The following is a 21,286-nucleotide window of genomic DNA, read 5'->3' on the forward strand; positions in this document are numbered from 1 at the left end:
CCATAGCAAGTCATCACGGTTAATAAGCACTATAGTGAAGTCATCGTATTGGATACTGATGGGAAATCATAACTGGCTTCAAAACAAACTGGGAAACAATGAGTTTTCCAGGTCCCCAGCTTTACGTATAATACACTGGCCAATACTCTTACTTTCCTTTCCAAAACTAAATGAAACATAGGACATCTATAAAGCCAAGCACAAACTGATGACCTAAGCATTTTAAGACCACAAAGAAAATGAAGGTAACATTGCTCACTTTTTCAGTGAAATTTGGGACTGTAGGTTTGAAAGAGTATATTTAACTGCAATGATGATCATTAGGCTATAATTAAAATGAAGTGTAGTGAGAAATGCAATGGCTTTTGGATCTTTTTCTTTTATTTCCAAAGGCAAAGAGAAACAAGCTTTTAAAGAATGCTTGCTTCTGCAAGACAAGTCAAAGCAACAATTATCGTTTTCAAAGTCACCTGAAATCACCCCATACATCACTGAGGTAAAACTTGATGAGACAAAAATTCACACAGCAGTAATTTTTTTCTAAAGTATGAAAAAACTTCCAGACGTTTTTGCTTTTGGATTTTAAACAGCACAGGTGTGTAGTCTTCAATAAGGTTTGTTAATCTGCATTGCAATATTTTTCATTTTTCACGTTCTGGAGAAAACTGATTAAAAACCTTATTTTAAAATGTAAAGACAGAAATAAATATGAATGTATTACACACGCAACATAAATGCGACCGATGTGCTTTAGCCTAAAATATCAATGCACTTGCTCAGTGGCAATGTTATACACAATAGAGTCTTGGCACAAAGGAATTCTGATTGCGCTGTTTACAAATTCAACATGGATTAAAAGAATGTCAATAACAAAACATGTTCTAGAAAGAGATAAAATACATTTCTGGGTAGACTGTGAGCATTTTGGAAATTTGGAACTTAGTTGTTCAATTCAGGATTTTATATTTCTACTTTCTGCTAATAAAAAAGTAGCAATGCATGCCATTTTAACCATATAACCCTCCATTCAATTTGCAGATATAGTTTCTTAAGACCAAAGCAAGTGTTCGAAAGATACAAAACCCTCTGAATCCAAGCTATGAATCTGGCCACTCTTCACTATTAATATATCAAGGGTCTGTCAGTAACCCTGGGTGGGGAGTGTTTTGGTCTCCTTACTGTGTCTCTTGTCTGTACATACTGAAAAATGATTTCCAGAGACAAAAAGGCTCTTTAAGATGAGACGATGCACTTTGTCTAACACTATATTTAACTATAAAGTCAAAGTAAACAATACTAAAATATAAAAAATTTATCAGGTTGGCACAGAATTTCCCAAACATAAATAGGCAGAAAAGCATTTCAAAATATACTGCTTTACATTTAAATTTACAACAGACTCACTGACTTAAGGCTTTCATCCATCACACAATCAAGTAATTTTTATGATGCATAAGAATAGGCATATACTCACAAACCACAAACTTTTTTCAAATAAAATCATTCTAAGAAAAATGATTTGGGGATGCTCTCAGTGGTGAAACCGAAGAACCTTTTTTTTTTTTTTTAATTTAAGAACCCAAGAACCTTTTTTTGTAGGGTTAACCAACACCCCATGCAAAGCAAGAGCAGCAATGCCTTAGTAATCCCGTGGAGAATTAACCGGCAGCCACCCTCCCAGGAAGAATTATGATTATTCATAGTACTTAAGAGCTTCTACAAGGGAGAGAAAATGCAATGTGCTTGAAACCCAAACCCCTTCCCCCCACTCCAAGGGCGTCTCCGGACCATCGCCCACCCCCACCACTCTCTGAGTTGTGGTCACTAAATCCTATCCAAAAAACCCTGGTCCATTTCCAAGACTGGCCCAGACACCTGTTTACCTGTGCCCAAGCAGTAGTGGCTCTGGTTAAGCAAAGATAACGGTTACCGGGCTGGTGCGTGCTAAGCCCCGCCGCCGGAGCCCGGGGCACCACATACCTTTGTACCTCTCCAGAACATCCTCGTAGGCCTGGAGGTACTCCTGCTCCTCCACGTACAGGTAAGCAGCTGGCGAGAGATACCCCGCCATACTGAAGTTTATCTAAGCGATGACTGGCCAATTCCCCTTTCCCCCTCCTAACCCCAGAGACTATCGTAGTCAGCAAGACGCAGCCTTGAGAACTGGAAAAGCGGAAGGAGCGGCGGGCTGGGGGAGAGCGCTGAAGCCGGAGACGCAGAGCCAGGGGCGCGAGGGGGCGGTGGGCGCGGGAGCCGGCAGAGGAAACGCCCAGGCCCCCTGGCGGGCTGCGGGTGCGGGGCCGCCGCTCCGGGGAGCCAGAGTCCCTCTCAGGTTTCAGCAGCAACAAATCTCGGCGAGCCCGGGGGCGGCGACAAGCAGCGCCACGCCAAGCGGAGGAGCCTGGAGCCCAGTGGTGACGGGCGAAGGGTGGCGGGCGCCGGGACCCTCTGCGGGCAGCACGGCCGTCGCCCTGGCCCTGCGCTGGGCGCCTGCTGAGGGCCCGGCTGAGGCCGCGGCGGCGGCGGTGCCGAAGGACGGGCGCGCTGCCTCCGCCCGGGATGCTGCGCGGCGCATCTGCGGCATTTCCTGGCCGCCGCGCCGCAGACACTCGCCCGCGCCCCCGGAGAGAGGGAGGCGGGAGGGCGGAGGGCGGAAGGGAGGGGGCAAGCGCGGAGGTCAGCGCCCGGGCTGGCTGGGCTCCGACCCTGCCGCGGCTCGGCCCCTCCCTCCCCTGGCAGGGCCGGGCGCCCCGGGGCCCCCTCTCCGGCCCGCCCACCCGGGTGGATCTCACGGCCAAGCACGCCCACCCCCGGACACTGGCCGGCCGGCCCGGATCCCCAAGGGTGAGGTTTCTATTTGGGACCCACAACAGGTGCCTGGGAAACAAAGCCGCAGATCGCGGTCACCGACGAGCGCAGCAGCCCCCCCACCGCGTCCCGCCGCCCCCCCCAACCAAATGGGTTGAACAGTCGGAGGTCTCCCCCGGGAAGGGATGACAGGGGCAGGAGTGGAAAATACTCTTCGACCCTGCTTATGGCACGGAGGGACTCAGGTCACTCAGTGCCTCACGGGGCGGGGAGGGACCAGGGTCCCTTCCCGGGGCACATCTCGGGGGCGGGGCGGCGCGCCTCTGCAGGTGGCCCCGCGCGTCAGGGCCTGACAGCCTGGAAGCCACTGCGCCTGCGCGCCCGGCGGACCAGCCCTCAGTCCCTCCCTTCCGCCCCCCAGAGCCAGCCCGAGCATCTGCCGCGGCGCTCCTGGGAGGCGGCCACAGCGGGTTAGCTCTCAGTGCCTCCAGCTTACTTTGTCCCCTCCCTCCTTCTCTTTCCCCATTATTCATTCCACACAGTACTGGTATCTTCTGAATTTGAACAAAATGGACACAATTCCCTTAACTTTGGGATGTCATATACTAAAGTGGTGAGTTTTAAGGATCCAAGAACCATTTGGTACTCAGACGCGTACACAGATGTTTAAGAGTACTGACTGAAGTCAGCATCCTGCCTCCTTACTAACTGTGTGACATGGCCAAGTTACTTACCCTCTCTGGCCTCTCTTCATCAGTAAAATGGGGTTAATGGTGCCTACCTTATAAGTCTGTGGCTTTATACATGTTAGCTATAATTATTAATAGATAAATCAATGCGTTGTTGACCATCTGACTTGACAGTTTCATCTTTTGCCCACATCTTCCCTCCCTATTTCTTTCTTTCATATGTACTGACCTTTTGTCCTTGATGAGTTTTTTTTCCCCTTTCAATGTTGTGAATCTGGACCATTTTTCATTAACTCTTAGATGGGGATAAGTACTAAAAACTGTACACTCCTGGAAAAAAACTTACTTGAGTTAGAGCTGGAAATCTTTACTTCTCCTGAACAACTGGCCTACTTTTGTTATCCCAAAGCAAAACCGTATCTCTCTTTCTGTCCTGACCACTGGTTTATAATCTGAGTTTGAGTCCATGTCCCACCAAGCTCCTAGGATCAATGGTTTTCTCGCAGCTTGGTATGCTGTACACATTGGTTCATGAAGTAACAAGCATGCATCATCTGTGACACCTTCTTGAAATGAAAGGGTTAACAATTAGATCCCTAAAAGTCATTCCATTTATAGACCACACACGTACATGAATCTCTCTCAAAATTTTTTTGTCTCCTTTACAATGACTAGGGTCATTGAGGGCACAGTCTGAGCCTCCATCAGAGACTGAAACCCAGCAGCATCCAGTTTTGTGAATATAATCAATGCACTCTTAATTGATTTTAACTCTCCTTTTAAGGAGACAGTCAAAATGAACAGCAGCAGCATTGGGGTTTTCTATAAAGATAGCCTTTGCCCCATGCATTCTTGGAATGGTAATATTGGGTCAACCTGCTAATAATAATAGTCTGTTCCATAGGGAAGCAGAAGTTAAGCACAGCAGTTAAGAGGCTACCCTCTGGAGCTAAGAATGCCTGAATTCAGATCAAGATCCACCACTTGCTAGTTGTATGACCTTGGGAAGAGTCTCTCCCTCTCTCAGCAGATTTCTGGACTAAAAAATGGAGAAAATAACTATACCTACTTCAAAAGGTTGTTCAGAGACTAAATGAGACAACACAGTAAATGCTATAAGAACATCTGACCATGGAGCTCCTGGCGACTCAGTTGGTTAAGGATTCGACCCTTGGTTTCAGCTTGGGTCATGATCTCAGGGTCGTGAGATCAAGCCCCATGTTGGGCTCTGTGCTTAGCACAAAGTCTGGTTGAAATCCTCTCTCTCCCTCTGCCTTTCCCCCTGCTCATGATCTCTCTCTCTCAAATAAATAAATCTGAAAAAAAGAGCATCTGACCATTTGCAAACTATCATTTATACAGCATTTACCATATACCAAAGAATTTGTAAAATGTTTTGCACTCACTATTTACTTGCCACAGCCATGACCCTTTAATAGAGAAAATGAAGATGAGAAAAATTCAGTAAGTTGCCAAAGAAAATACAACTAGCTTGTGATAGAGGGAGAATTAAAATCCAAGTTTGCCTGAGTTCAAAGTCTGACTCTGCTTAGACCCTTCAATTCCAACTTTAAAGAATTTACATGGGACAAAAATCCTTATTTTAAAATAGCACTGTTCCCAACAAACCGTGTACCTTTACGGGCACTTCAAGAATAAAAACTCAGCCTACCATATCCAGTAACTAAGAACAGCAGATCTATAGTTCTTATATAAAAGTCATTTATACAATGGATATTATAAAGCCCCACTCCTTACACTTCATCATCTTTTTCTCACATTGACCCTGAGATATAGGAAAGGCGTACAGTCTCCGACTTTAAAGTGAGAACACTACAGTAAGTGCAAAAGCACTTTTAAAATCGTCAAGTGTCAGACATGTGACATAAGACTCTCTAAAATGTAAACCTGATTATATCACTGCATTGCCAAAAATCTTTCAATAATTCCTCACCACTTACAGCATGAATGGTCCAATCTCCTCAGTATTACACATAGGCACCTTTCCATTTCCGCTATTCTCTACCAAATCCCATGTTCTACTATGCATTGCACTTGAAATTTCCATATAAACACATCTCCCTACCTTTGTTCTTATGGTTCCATCCCTCTGAAGTGGTCTTCCCTTTCCCCCTATTCCCATCAAGCTCTTTAATTCTCACTTCAAGTGGCACCTCCCCTCAGAAGCTTTCAGGCTCCATTCTCTGTCCATGTTAATTAGACTCTCTTCTGGATTCTTTTCACATTAGGTACTTATATAGCCCTAACAACTAATCTCTCACGCCATGTTGTAACAGTCTAACAACATATCCAGTTATCATATTGGACTATAACTTCTTTAAAAGCAGAACTATGTGCTTTTCTTCATTTTATTCCAGGGACTCGATCAATATTTATTAAATGTGAATGAATTTAGTTATCCCACACACCATAAGGTCTTTTTGACTCTAGGCATTTTCATGTTCAATTTTATTTTTATGACCTTAAAAACAAATAAAAATATTGGACTTTCAACTCCTTTATTACTAAGTAATGAACACAATGGACATCCTCATACCACTTCTGAACCTCACCCCATCTCTTACTAGGGATGAATTTCAAGGATGGGTGAGTTTCAGGCAGAGTGTGAAAATGTCTAATAAAGTTAAAAGTTGAAATCTTTTCATAGTATATTTTCGAACTACCCACAGCATCGAAATCGCTCAGATGCCCTGTTCCCTTATCTTCCACTGGTTGATCACTGGTGAACAAATAACATATTTGAATTTCATATTTTAGCTACATTATTTTTAAACAGATATCGGAAGACTGGCCTCCAAGTCTTTGCTCCCAAGATATGATTATTATGATTTGTGTAGAAAACAGCCAACTTACCAATATTTATTTTTAAAACAGTAGCATATTTCCATACTAGGGCTGCTTATTCTGTTTGTAGTTTTGTTTTGTTTTTGATTAATCTCTTTAAAGTATGTGACTTTGAGGTCTCAAGTTCACTAATGAACACTAACTTTATAGCTCTCCCCATATAGCTATCCCCAACTCATTACCCCCTCACAAATTCCTTACCAATCCTTCTCTCATAACCCCTTCCTGCACTATCAAAAAGCAAATTACCCACTTCTGTCACCATCAACAAAAACCTCAAGCCAGAAGCACCTTCTTCCTTCCACAAAATGGACGGAACACAGGCATCCTGTTCTGATGGGCTAGAGCTCCAAATTCTCTCAGCACCCTCCTTTCAGCTGTCTTTCCTTTCTGCTGAGCCAAAGACACCTTGCAGATACTGGCTCCTCCTCTCCATGCCTCACACCTGCTCCTGGAGGGGCAGGGTGGGGAATGAAGCAGTATCTCTACCGGGCAAGGAGTCAGGCCTCAGTGACTAAACACTTTTTAATACTTGAGGAGGGCGGTGAGATCTAGGTCTGCCTCAGCTCCCCCAAACCACCCCTGCTTGGTCTCACTGGCTCCCAAACAGTCTCCCTCCAGGACCCTCCCTCCTCCCACCCTTTCACTGCTCCACCCCTCCCCTCAAGGCCTGGAAGAGAACAGGCAGCATCTCACAACAGCAGCCAGAAGAAGCTCAAGGCTGTTGCCCCAGAAACCCAGACTAGAGAATGGCTGCCTGGGAGCTGTTCGTTTTTCCTGTAATCAGAAAATCCTACTAGGGGGACTGTAGGGGGAGTCCCTGCTGCTGTGGTGCCTGGGCTCTGGACTAGTCCTCACCAGCCCCTCAGAGGAATATAAAGTACCAACTTTGCATTACAGTGGGAGGCAAAAGAAACTGAGTGGGCACACACCCACCACCCCAGAGGGAATGTTCGAGAGTGGAGAAGAAAGGAGCCAGATCCACTGGCTGCAGAAATCAGCTGGGACAAAACCTGACCTTTGGCCTTTGCAAAAGCCAGCGGCTCCCCCCCCCCCCCCCCCCGCAAAAGACTTAGTCCATCCTACCCATTACCATTCTGAAAGAGAAAACTGTGGAGGGAACTGAGGACCAATCACTCCAGAAAGCAAGTCTCATGCACAGTACACATATGAAGAAACCACATAGGCACTGGGAGGTTGGAGGATTGGTTTCCTCAGTGTTCTCAGCTTTCAGCTGGGTAAAACAAGTCATCCCTTCTGGTTCGACTTCTACACCCAGTGCAAGGGAACACCGGTAACAGAACAGAAACATTGGCACCTCCCCTATATTAATTAATCAGGAATGCATGATGGCTAAACCTTCAAAAGCACCAGGGACGGAAAGCTGCTATGGACAGATGGTTCTGACAGAGATGCTACAATTAAAAAAAAAAAAAAAAAAAGGCATCCAAGTTGCTGGAATTCCCTCTGCAATCCCATATACCAAACACCAGGAATCCACCCCAGTTAAACCTGCGAAGCTCAGTGTCCCTGGGCAAAAAATGGAAAGGAAGGGAGCTTTCTCACAGATTCTAGCAAATACACTAGGAATCACAGAAGTTAATACTTTCAGAATGTCACAGCGGCTAGGGTATGTAAATAGGGAAAGTTTAATGCAGATGTCTGTAAATATCCGCCTTGCAATTGGAAGGTATCAATCCATCCAACCAGAAGACAGGGCCAAACAGCTTAGTCACCAGCAGGCTGGGCAAACTGCTTTCTCGATAGAAATCAAGCATAAAGTAAACATGGTCATCCTCCTCCTCCACCTTGAGCACAGATCTCTGCCCAGTGCATCAGCTCCCAGCTCTGGCTCCCAGGGGCGCAGATGGGTGAATTTCCGCAACTCCCGTCAGGGGTCCGTCCCCTCCCCAACGACGCGCTTACCTGCTATCCTAAGCACTGCCCTCTCAGCGGGGTCCAGCACTGAGCCCCCATGAATCTTTCTTTTTGATCTCTCATGTTTAGGCAAATTCCAGGGTAAGGTGTCTCCCGGAGCTGGAGATGCGGAGCCAGATTTCTGGCTGAAATCATCCTCATCAGAAAAATCCGCAGAGGAAGACATAGAGCAGCGATAGGACGCGTTCCCGGAACTCTACAGAGGATGACACAGAAAAAAAAAAGCATTAACAGCATAACACTCACATATGCTCATCGATTTCAACAGCCCCCTCCCTGCCCCCGAACGGAGTCTGGCATCCTGTACCATCCTCAATGCTGAAGGGATACACAAACAAGAAATAAAACCCAGGGCTCACCATCTTTTCTCCGCGGCGTCTCCGACAGCAGAAACAAAACCCAAGCAGTCCCAATACATGGAAGATGTGCACAGAAGTGTGTGGCCTGCGGTCCGGCCACCAGCTCACAAATGACTGGCCCAACAATGAAGCCAGAATCAACAGCCTTCCTGTTACAAATCTATAGTATTTGGCTCCCCCACCAGGACAGGAGAAACATTTTCCATTAGGCTGCTGGTTAATTCATTAAGGCAACTAACTCGAAGTTTCAAAAACAAAGCACAAATGCAGGATGTTGAGTCCCAATTCCTTTCCGTTTCGGGTCGCCTCACCGCTGGAGTCTCCTTTCTGACGAGCTTTAAGCCCCTTGTCCTCTTTATTTAATTTGCTTCATGAGATTGAAGCAGGTTCCCAGAAAAGAGCAAGGAGGGAGGAAGGGCAGATTCTGAGAAGAGCTTTTCTTAAGGCTGGGAGAACACAAAAGACTGTTTTCAGAAGCCTAGGACAGCGCCAATAAACAAACATCTGAACTCAGTTGAGAGTTCTTCAGATAATTTAAACTTCTAACAAAGTAACAGCTGCCAATAATGTAAATGAGGATGATGGCAGCACAGTGACAGGAAACAGAGCCCTTCTCAGCTCCTGGTCATCACACAGGGAACGGAGGAACAGGATGTTTCCACCAAAGCACTTTGCCTGAAGTTAGTCCTCCCTTCATCACGTAGGAACAAATCTGCGGGATCATATCTTGCTAAAAGGGTTCTATCTTCCATTCAGGAAAAGGGCACGAGCGATCAGTCCTGCCTTCTTGATGGAGTTGGGTTTGTAATCCTGTAGAGAGCCACCAGCTTACTGTGGAAATCAGGATGTGATCTGCTCTGGGAACAGAGTTATAGAGTATCAAAGGGAAGTCTTCACTTTCCCATTTAGAATTCCACTTGGCTAAGTGAAGCACATCGTAAAGATGGCAAAACTGGTACAACTCGAATTCCTGAAACGTATCTTGCAGTCACTGATTCCTCAGAAACAAGTTGCAGACAGGAATCAGTGAGGCATACTCCAATTTGAGCAAAAACACTGACTGCTCACAAAAGCGGTGGCTACTGCAGCAAAACAGGCTGTGTGAGCAACATCCCAAAGCACTCACCCACAGCCTGTGAAACAAACTAGAAGTGAATCAGGACTATTAATCTTGCCTCGCTCTATTCAGGCATGTTGTTACACACGGTCAACACCACCATTTTAACAGTACACATAGTATCTCCCACAAAGTAAAGTGTCTAAGGGTTATCTTTAGCTCTGTTCTTCCCTGATAAAGTGGTCTTCCATTTTATTTTACCTGCCATTTCATCACCTTGGCTAATTTATTTATTCAGATTTTGTGTGTTCTCCTCATGGCAATAATGTATGAGGCAAACATGAGGTAAATACATAAAATTGATTTTTCTGTATTGTAGCTAGAGTCCACAGAGAGTTGTGAGTGGCATTAAGTCAGTCACAGAATGCTATTATCAACCTAATTTATTTTCCACGCTTTTCAGAAAATTCATCTTGAGCTCTCTGAGGTGGTGTTGTCAGCTGGATCCATGAAAAAGGGGGACATTCTTGAAGACTTTCAAAAGGGTATTGGGTTTCTTTGGTTGCCTTGTCTTCCTTAAAATGGCTTCCAACCTGTCCTTACTTAAGGTCATCCTTTATCTGCGAGATTATATTTCTTGTTGCCTGCACAATTTCAGTGACTATAGTAATTTGATTGTTTATCTTTACAGACAGATTTAGGGAATAACTGTTAAAGAACTGCTCCGTTCCAAAAACCACTGGTTATTGATTTTTATAGATAGAGTAATTCTTTTTAATGACCAGAGTCTGAGCTGATTGAACAGCCAGACGTGATTTATGCCATGACATAAACACCATTAATCACACACAGCCAGATGGGAACAGTTACTACCCAGGACCCAAGGGTGTTGACTAGGGCAGCCTCTAATCTAGTAGTGTCAGTGGTAAACAGATAAGAGAGAAAAGGAAAAAAAGACAATTAGCAACACCTCTTTCAGCAATATATCATATGAAAATATAGATACAGACACAGAGACCCAGGGAAATCATACATATTTATATTTTGGTCAAGTCTCCCAGGTTACACGATTCAAGCATTTTAAGAAAGTATTCGGGGTTTTATTGTTGTTGTTGTTGTTTTCATAATAATTTTCATAAACACTTTAAAAAATATAAGTAAACTATACAAAATTAGGCCCATTTGAATCTTGAAAATTGAGAACGGATTTAAAAGAAGCTGCTCTGAAGGCAATTGATCCTATAAGACTGTTATATGCTTTACTGATTTGCGATGACTTGCCAATTCATGTCACTATCTTGGGGGCTAGAGAGAGGCATGTAAGAGTACAGTTCTCATTTTTTTGGAAAAAACAAACATGTTCCCTGGCCCAAAATCCAGAGCCTCGACTTTGATGTGGGGCTAGCAAGAATAAGACAAAGAGGGTTCTTGCAACCAGCAAAAACTCCAAGATCTCCCTTGTTCAAACCTTGCCTAAAGTTTGATTCATATTAAAATATGAATATCTTATATATATATATATATATATATATACACACACACACACATCTATGTCCATGAATAGGAGATGGGATAATTACAGTATATCCATATAATGAGCTACAATGCAACAATTAAAGAAAAGTGTTATCGATCTACACTTAGAAAAGTATAAAGAGTTCATATAGAATGATTCTTTTAAAAAATGTGTGTGTGTAGATGGATAAACAGATACATGATTGATAAATAGGTAGACAGATGATAGGTAAGTAGATAACCATTTACCTGTATGTAAACAATGGTTATGTCTGGGTGTTGACTAATACTATAAATAGATTTAATTTTATTTCTTGTAATATTTTAATCCAGAACAAACACACAAAAAGATTACTAAAAAGAAAGATACCATACCAACAATCAGACAGAAGAGCAAAGGCCCTATTAGGAAGTAACTATTTAACCAGTGCCTTTAACCATTTGGGGCTCATAGGCACCCCTGAAAAGTTGAAGCAATCTATGGAAACATCTCTCCAGAGCAGAGCACATGGGCAAATATACACAAATGTTGCATATGATTTTCTTGGGCTCACTGACCCACTGACTTCAAGTTAAGGACCCCAATTTACACCATCATCTATCATCACCATTTAGCATTTGCGTTGAGAACAAGAAAGCACTGTGAGTATGCAGGAAGAGAAATAAAGGTAATTAGAAGAGTAAAGACAAGTTTGACCTAGGTCATAATTTTTTTTTTTAAAGATTTTATTTATTTGACAGACAGAGATGACAAGTGGGCAGAGAGGCAGGCAGAGAGAGAGGAGGAAGCAGGCTCCCTGCTGAGCAGAGAGCCTGATATGGGGCTCAATCTCAGCACCCTGGGATCATGACCTGAGCAGAAGGCAGAGGCTTTAACCTTCTGAGCCTTCCAGGCGTGCCAGGTCATAATATTTTTAACATTTGGCTTTTTCTTTTCTTTTTTTTTTTTTTAATAAAGAACTCTGAACCACTTCTGGATCTATGCTGAGTCTCTACAGCCCAAAACACCAGGTTATGAGGAACCTGTATACCCTGTATTGTGTCTTATTACAACCTAATTATTAAGGCAGTTTTAACAATTGAATTAGATCACCCTAATTTTAAAGTGACTTTCCTAATAGCCAGTGCATTCACATAGTATTAAAAACAACCCAAATGCCTTAAAGCTAAGATAATTACAGAATGCAACATTTTTAGAAGGGGAACTAAACAATAACTTCTCTAATTGAAACTCCGGTGGGGGATCTGAGATAAATACAATGGAACTGCCTAAATTGGAAGCCGCCCAACCTTAGTACCCTGATCTGCAGGAAAGTGCCAGGAAATTGTCTCTGCACTAGACATTCTCTAACTGCAATGAAGAAACAAGTGCAGAGATAAGGGTTTATAAAAGAGCCAGACTTTTAGGATCCCAGAGACTGGAAAGGTAACTTCCACAAACCTTCATATCTATATTTTATGCACACGTCTGTAAATATATTCCCAAAAGGTTAAAAACTAAAAAGCACGTAAAAAAAAACAATTAGGCAGGGGTGCCTGGGTGGCTCAGTCAGTTAAGCATCTGACTCTTGGTTGAGGCTCAGGTCACAATCTCAGGGTCATGAGATAGAGCCCAGTGCGGAGATGGCTCTGCTCAGCGCAGAGCCTGCTGGAGATTCTTTCCCCCTCCCTCTCCTTTCCTCCCCAACTCACACTCTCTTTCTCTCTTAAATAAATAAATAAGATATTTAAAATTTAAAAAAGAAAGAACAATTAGGCAATCTAGATTGTGGGGCAATCGATAAAATAACTATCCTGGACCCTTCATAAACGTCAATGTCAAGAAATATACATACCCAAAAAACAGAGAATGTTCTAAATTTAAAAGACAAATAAAACATAACAGCAAATTCATGAACCTTGATGAGATTCTATACTTTTTTTTTTAAGCCAAAAAGACATGTTAGAAACAACATAGATCATGGATTGCTTATTAGATATTATTAGGAAATGATTGTTAATTGTCTAAGGTATGATAATGATACTGTAGTTGTGTGAGAAAGAGTCCTTATCTTGGGACACTTTATTCTTACCTTCCAGGCTGGAGAAACTCATGACATCTGTACTTATTTTCAATTGTTTTAATAAAACAGAAGGACTGGTAAATATAGCAATAGGTTAATAATAAGTATCCACTATACTACTCTTTCAACTTTTCTATACATTTGAATATTGTCAAAATGAAGAATTGGGGGAAACACATAAGCAGGACCTTTCTCAGTTTCTTTAAGTGTTGCTTAGTCTAGGCCTGTTCTCACAAAACCAAAATCCCATGTTGTAAGTACACAGTGAGAGTATCCATCTGAGTGATTTCTTGTAACATTTCTTGGTATACAGGTAGAGAATTAGATAAGCACCCAGAAAGGTGATGTGCTTGCCTCAATCCCAAGCAGAGTTTTAGATGGAAGGATATAAAATAGGCTCCATTGTTATTCATTTAAATATAGCCCAGTAAACCTAGTTGGTTAAGTATCACTTTTTTTATATTTTACAAAAACAAAAAGAAAGATGTCAAAACTTTTAAAAACATAGATTCCAATTTTGTTTAAAATTCTGTTGATTAGGCAAGTACAAATACTAGCTTCTTGCATGTTATGTAAAAATGCAAAGTATGGCACAAAAAAAACACTTATATCCTAGTTTTTTACTGGGAAGTAAGTCAAAAAAGCAAGGGCCCACTATCTAATAAATAATACAATAATACAATAATAATAAATAAATAATAATAAAGAAGACAATCTTTACAACAAATAAACAGATGCTGAAGAAAACAATTAATGAAAATGTAAGAAAGTGCATTTAACCCCTTGAAGACAAAATGAGTTACATTTTGGGGACTATGTGCTTGTTTTTAAATTTTTTTCAAAACCAGCTGAACAATTCAAGTACTCTCTCATCATATAAATAACTTTTAATTAGTCTCCCATTGGAAACCACCTCTATTTTTTTTTAAGATTTTATTTATTTATTTGACAGACAGCAAGAGAGAGAGAGAACGAGCCCACAAGTGGAGGAAACAGCAGAGGGAGCAGGAGAAGCAGACTACCTTCTGAGCAGGGACACTGACACAGGACTTGATCCCAAGACCCTGGGATCATGACCTGAGCCGAAGGCAGACGCTTAACTAAATATGCCACCCAGGAGCCCCTGGAAACCACCTTTAAACAGTAAGAGGGAAGGGCCTTCTTGTTTGGCAAGACATCAGCTGTCCCTCACTCTCTCCTTTTAGGGGAGAGAGGAAGAAGAGCTTAGGAGGAGTTAGGGGGAAAGAGAGGTCAGAAAGAAAGGAAGCTGGAAGGTTCTTGGATCTCACTCAAGCAGGAGGCTTTGGGCAAAGAATTAAGGAAGTCAAAGGTTTCTTTCTAGGTGGAGAGCCCCAGTTCATAAGCCTATGAAGGAAGACCACTGGAATTCTGGACACAGACTCTTCCTAGAGTAGAAAGATTATGCATTAGTTAAGAGTGTTCCTTGGTCTTATGTTTCTGGGGAAACTAAGATCACACAACATAATTTTCCTCTAGCTGTATAAGGAGTTCTCCAAGATAAGCATCAAACACTCATTTCTGGGAGGAGCATGGCTTCAGATTCTAGGCAGTCTTGGCTTAACATTAAAACATTCTGCAAGACTTCCTTCCTTTCAGTCTAACCAGCATGTTTTAACTATACACATCATTTATTGAATGACCATCGTCAGGGACTTTACTGAGCATTTTCATTCACTATCTTATTTAATTTTCACTGCAACCCAAGAACGAGCTTTGGAGAGGTTAAGTAACTTGTCCGTAGTATTCTATCAGAAGAGCCAGGATTTCTATCTGGGTCCTTTGACCTCAAAGCTTATGCTCTCAACCACATGCCATTAAATGCCCTAAAATATGATTCATAGGCACTAGAGGAACGTCTTAACATATTGCCCTCAAAGATCTTACCATGTATTTGGGGAGCCCAAAAGGAGTAGACTTGTTCTGTGCTCAGTACTAGGCTCAAAGGATGGAAATGATGAGAGACAGCTATCAGTTTACAATGAAGAAAAACCATACAAAAATATACAACCACTTAAAAGTGGAAAGGACTGCTTCATATGGTAGTAAACATCTTCCCACTGCAAGAGACCAAGCCTTCACTGAGTGGAACGTTGATTTTATTATCCTCTCCCAACTCTAATATTCTTTGGTCCTATGTGTTCTGAAACCTCTGCAAATCTTCTCCCCAAAAAGATCACAAATAAAAGAAAAATTATATTAAGTATCAAAATACCATTTTTTAATTGTAAAAATCTTACAAGTAGACTTTTTTTTGCAAGCCCAGCTTCATTTAATCATATTAAAATTATAAAAACAGAGACAAGAACTAGTCTACAATTGAGGATCTGCAGAAAGTCTCTCAAAACTGAGGAAGAACATTTCAAATAATTTGCCATAAAGAAGGACAAACACAACACTGAAAATAGCCCCGCAAAACAGGAACACATTAGGAAGACAAACTTGAATAACAAAAACATCTCTCTAACTAGAGAATACCTCATCTTATATTTTAAATGGATATTTATTTATATCAACAATTAAAAATGTGTCTTCCGCACACATAGTCTTCTGCCTTAGAGGAGCTTTAAGTCCAAATGGAAGAGTAGAGGAGATAAAACAGCCAACTTATATTCAAATATTATCATCTTAATGGGTTAGGCTGAAAAATATCTCTTCCAGTACGATAATGCAAATATATACATAAAGATGTGATTAAGGAGTGACTGGGTGGCTCAGGAGGTTAAGTGCCTGCCTTCAGCTCAGGTCATGATCCCCGGGGGCCTGTGATTGAGTCTCACATCAGGCTACCTGCTCAGCCGGGAGCCTGCTTTTCCCTCTCCCTCTGCCCCTCCCCCTGCTCATGTTCTCTCTCTTGCTCACTCTCTCTCAAATAAATAAATAAAATATTTTTTAAAAAAATAAATAATAAAGATGTGATTAATAATATAAAGCCAGGGGCGCCTGGGTGGCTCAGTGGGTTGGAGCTTCTGCCTTCAGCTCGGGTCATGATCCCAGGGTCCTGGGATTGAGCCCCACATCGGGCTCTCTGCTTGGCGGGAAGCCTGCTCCCCCCTCTCACTGCCTGCCTCTCTGCCTAATTGTGATCTCTGTCTGTCAAATAAATAAATAAAATCTTTAAAATATATATATATAAAGCCAATTAGTAGAGAGATGCTGACTCAGAAAACAGACTAGAACATCTACAGTCCCTTTAGAAGCCAGGATGGAGATTCAAGAGTTCCCAACCTCCCTCATTCCACCAACAGTGTCATGTCCAAAAATGCCAACTGCTGATAGAGTCATCCCACAGATGCTTTGTGATGAGCCTACTCATTTTTAAAAACTGACTAATGATAAACATTTAAAAAATTGCAAATTTTACATGAAAATGTGGATGTGAAGCATTGAAACTAGCAGTATTTTCCCATTTTGGAAAGGACATGTGCTTTCCATTCTGACACAGTCCTTACCTGGCTCACTTCATTTATCTCTCTATAATACCTGGTCTATGAGTTTATGGCCCTAGCATAAATTAAGCCATAAAGAAAGGAACAGGCAACACTGTTGCATTCAGAAAGTAAAGGAGGTAAGAAAAGTAAGGGATAATGGTAAATCAATAGGCTGACAGTTTAAAAAAGGAAACTGGAGAGGAAGAGACAAAACAAAAGGAGAGGGTTATCAAAATATCTCAGTTAAATTAGTGTTAAATAGGAATAGGTGATTCCATGTTCCTGCTGGCATCCAAGTGCTAATCTCATTCTGCTCCATCCCCAAGAACCCTAGTTAACATTTCCAATACCCAGGAAGTGGAACCAAACTGTATGAACTTCCATAAATGCTGGCTCATTATCTCCATCAATCTGGTGGGCTCACCCACTCCACTACTGCAGTTCACCCCCACTGTTGTCTGCTCCAGCCCCTGCCCATGGTCAAATCTGCTACCAAATGTTTCTCCTACCTTTGAGTCAGTCATGGAGTGGTGTTTATACCAAATACTTTCAACAGCCAGGTTATAGCTCTGATTTCTGCTTGAAAAAAAGATGTAGGCTATGATCATATATATGGGGCCCTAAGATAGAAACACAGGACATTTGCAAAGACCAAATCCCAACTACTATCTATATTGTCTTGTTATAAAGTTAAAGATACATGCATACTGTGCCAAAGACTGAATGTTGGGAGAAAGCTATATGACCTTGGGGTAACTGCCTGGCCTCTCCGGGCTTTGGTTTTCTCATCTGAAAAATGGGAAACCTAACAGTGCATAAGACATAAGGCTATTGTAGAAGAATAAACAATACATGAAAAGTGCTTTAGCAATGCCCAACATGGAGAAAGCATTAAGTAAATTTAAGTATTAAGTGATGTTACCTATTCACCTTGGGATGATCCAAGGGTAGGTGACTTATTCCAGCTGAGCCAATATGATTGTCAGTCCAGGGAATTTGAAGCAATGAACAGAGACACAGTGATTAGAAGTTATTGGAATGAGGTCACATTAATAACAGCTCTCAGCAAACAAGGTCCATGTAGTTTGGCATCTATCCTTCCTATCTTTCTCAAGAGTATTAGTTGAACATTTCAGTTCTTTGGGATATCCTTGTATCTTTCCAATACAGGCTTCTTCTGTTTCTTTTAAATTCATTATCTTCATTGTTGAAAACAACAACCAAAACTTAGGACAAACACATTAGTATTTAAAAAAAAAAAAAAAGGCAATTATAGGTATTCAATTCTTCCCTGCAGAAACATAAGCAGGGTTATGTTTTTATACCCTCATTTTTATTACCTATCTTCATTAATACGACTTCAGAAAATTGCTTTTGATAATAGCTTTTACATAGTTATTTGCTCACTTCAAACAGCTACTACTTAAATTAAGTGGAAAAATTACTTTTTCATTTAAAAAAAAAAAAGTGCCTTATTATTGCACTGAAGCCAAGTACATGAAATTTTAAGTGCTTGGCACTTCCATGGTCCCTTTTTGAGGAAAACAGTGCTGGTTCCCAGGTGTGTTATGTGAAAACAAGCCTGCCACCACCAGCCACAACTGACTGGAACCATGAGTCACTGCCTGAACATAAAGAAGCCCACTGCCCCTGGGCTGATTCTTCATACTGGATGGTGGTAGCCCAATCCAATCATAGCCTCTCCACTGGGGAATAAAGGCAAAGTACACTCCTAAGGTCCCTAACTACTATTTGGATTTTCCTGAAGATGTGCTATACATCCCACTCTTGGAACACTTGAGATCCATCTGGAACAACTGTGTGGCTCAGCGGACCTACATATACACTAAAGGCTCCCTCAGATTTCATTTTCTCTTTGTGATGGATCTCTCTTTCAGAAGGTAATCTGGCTCTGCCCCTTCCTTGCTTTATCCCTAGGGGAAGCTATGTGTCAGGGCAGGAAGCAGGAACAGACTGCAAGAACACTTGGCTTTTGTTTTCCACAAACCTAATCTGTTGAGACTAGGGTTGTAGAAGGGAGCAGAGGATTCTGGGGAAAAGGACTTTGCCCAGCCTTAAAAGAGGCCCTCTTGGGCTACAGGGAGCATCTGTGGATCCTGGAGCAGGGAACTTCTTAAATCCCAGCCATCATAAAGAGATGGCTGTCTGGTATGTCTAGGGGGACAAACCCTGTGGTTCACATTTCAAGATCCCTGTGTCCTAAGAGTAGCCCAGAAACAGCCTAAAGGGCCCAATGGGCCATCATAGGGGGTGTGTCAGCACAAGCTGGGGGCACAAATATTCCCTCCATTCAGTGACACTTTGGCATCTTATAAGAACCCAGAACATTAACACAACTCCAAGATGGAGGAAGCAAAGAACATGCAACCCAGCATAATGGGAGCCTGGGAGTCAGAACCTAAGTTGACAGGAAAAAAGAGAAAAAGTATGTTATACTAGAGTTCATAGCCTAAGATTCAAACTCACTGTGTGTCAGTGAGTAACTGTGCAACTGTGTTACACAGTAACTGTGTCATATTTACTTTAGAATCCCAATTCTTAGGAGTGGGCCCCTCGTGACTATCTATTGAATGAATCTACTGGCTCAAAGCTTGGCTTCAGCAGGGGGGTCCCACGGGAGTAGAGGTTCAAAGAGGAAGCTCTGCCAACTAGGGCTATAGATGTACTGAGTGTCTGTCTGTCTGTCTCAAAAACACACAGAACCCATCAACAAAATTACCACAGCAGCTATCTCCTCCTACATCTTCTTCTTCCTCCAGCGTCATTTTTCTTTTTAAGACTGTCTTGAATTACTCTAGAACCAAAGTAGAAGGAAATATACTTGCTTGCTTACTTGCTTACTTGCTTACTTGCTTACTGCCGCCTTATTTCAAAGTGGGTATTAAAGGGGCACCTGGGTGGTTCAGCCAGTTAACTATCTGCCTTCAGCTCAGGTCATGATCTCAGGACCCTGGAATTGAGTCCAATGTCAGGCTCCCTGCTTGGCAGGAAATCTGTTTCTCCCTCTCCCTCCACCCCTCCCTCTGCTTGTGCTCTCTCTCTCTCAAACAAATAAATAATATCTTTTTTCTTTTAAATAGTGGGGAAAGGGGCACCTGGGTGGCTCAGTGGGTTAAGGCCTTTGCCTTCGGCTCCGGTCATGGTCCTGGGGTCCTGGGATCGAGCCCCGCGTTGGGCTCTCTGCTCAGCAGGGAGCCTGCTTCCTCCTCTCTCTCTGCCTGCCTCTCTGCCTACTTGTGATCTCTGTCAAATAAATAAAATCTTTAAAAAAAAAAAATAGTGGGGAAAGAGGAAAAGGAATTTAATACCTACAAGTTACCTAACCAATGATATGAGACTCCAGAATGAGACATAGGCAAAGCATGAGATGCTTTGGGAAGCTTACAGTGAGAGGGAGCAGATGAGGCTGGGGACGCAAGTGATAAATGGAGATCACAGAGGGCCTTGCATGAGTGCTAGAGCCTGGACTTGACCTTGCTGGAGCCAGAGTGTTGCTGAAGGTTTGTAAGTAGTTTGTCCTTCTAGATGGATGACTCTGACAGCCATAGAGAGTGGACTGTCTAGGGGTCAACCTCAGACAAGACTAGTTGGCAATTATTGTTACAGTCCAACAAATGATGACAGCCTGAGCTAAATCACTAACATTAGCGATGGAAGGAGAATGAATGTGAGAAATATTTGGAGACTGGAAAAGAGAAAGTGAGAGGAAGGCTGGGATGTGGCGGGTAGGGTAAGGCAGTTTACGTAGAAGGAACTAACAAGTCACACAGAGGTGTAACAGTAGGGAGCCAGAGAAGGGCAGCAGAAAAATGAGTGGGCCCCAGGCAAGTCATACAAGGAGGCTCAAGATGTGGGGTCTCTCTGATAAGTCCCCAAGTTCATGGTGACTCAGACTGGTTTCAAGGAAAAGGCTGTCTAGTCACCGATCTCCAAGAGACCTGCATTTCCCTCCAGCTACAGCCCGGGGCCCCCAGGTGCTAGTGAGTGATATGGGAATCCTGCCCCTTAAGAGAAGCTGCAGCTGGTCAGGGTCGCACAAGGGTCTGCTGAGATAGTAGCATGCCGGTGTACCAAAGCCCAACTGAACCATTCATTCCTTCGGTTGTCCTTTTGCTCAGGCACATGGAGAGTAAGAGTGTACAAGCGAGCTTGTTCACTGTCCCCTTTCACACAGGAATTGGATAGGAGACTATAGTAAACATACCCATTTCCCGTAACAGTTTCAGAACAGTGATACTAGTCTACTTAAAACAAAATTGGCAATACCCATATTTTTCTGACTTTTAATTGTCTACAGCAAGCAAATATGGTACAGTATTCCCACTGTGCTTGTAAAGCAATTTCACCCATTCTTTTCCAGTGTTCACTGCAGGTTCTCTCAGCAGTTATCTCCCGTGCCCTGGCTTTCCAGCCCACCCCTCCTCTCCTTAATCCTATTGCACACTAGGATTTGTGTGAGTTCCAACCCACCGACCTTCCTCCTTCCTTCAGGCGGTTTTCTCCTCCCTTTCTCAACTGGGTC

General features: G+C 42.6%; 1 protein-coding gene across 21 annotated transcripts in view; it reads right to left on the reverse strand.

The window, feature by feature from the left end:
• The window catches only part of DST (dystonin), a 469,784-nt gene that overhangs the window by 350,187 nt on the left and 98,311 nt on the right, over positions 1-21,286 (reverse strand). For 14 of the 21 annotated variants that reach the window (XM_059178308.1, XM_059178298.1, XM_059178319.1 and 11 more), the window contains exon 4: positions 8,289-8,496. In XM_059178308.1, the coding sequence (XP_059034291.1) occupies positions 8,289-8,496 (208 nt within the window). Of the gene's footprint in view, positions 1-1,980; positions 2,191-8,288; positions 8,497-8,659; positions 8,794-21,286 lie in introns of those variants that run through there. The other 7 variants (XM_059178316.1, XM_059178312.1, XM_059178311.1 and 4 more) reach the window with 4 other exon arrangements.

Source organism: Mustela lutreola, chromosome 6 (assembly GCF_030435805.1).
Source record: "Mustela lutreola isolate mMusLut2 chromosome 6, mMusLut2.pri, whole genome shotgun sequence".
Lineage (NCBI taxonomy): Eukaryota > Metazoa > Chordata > Mammalia > Carnivora > Mustelidae > Mustela > Mustela lutreola.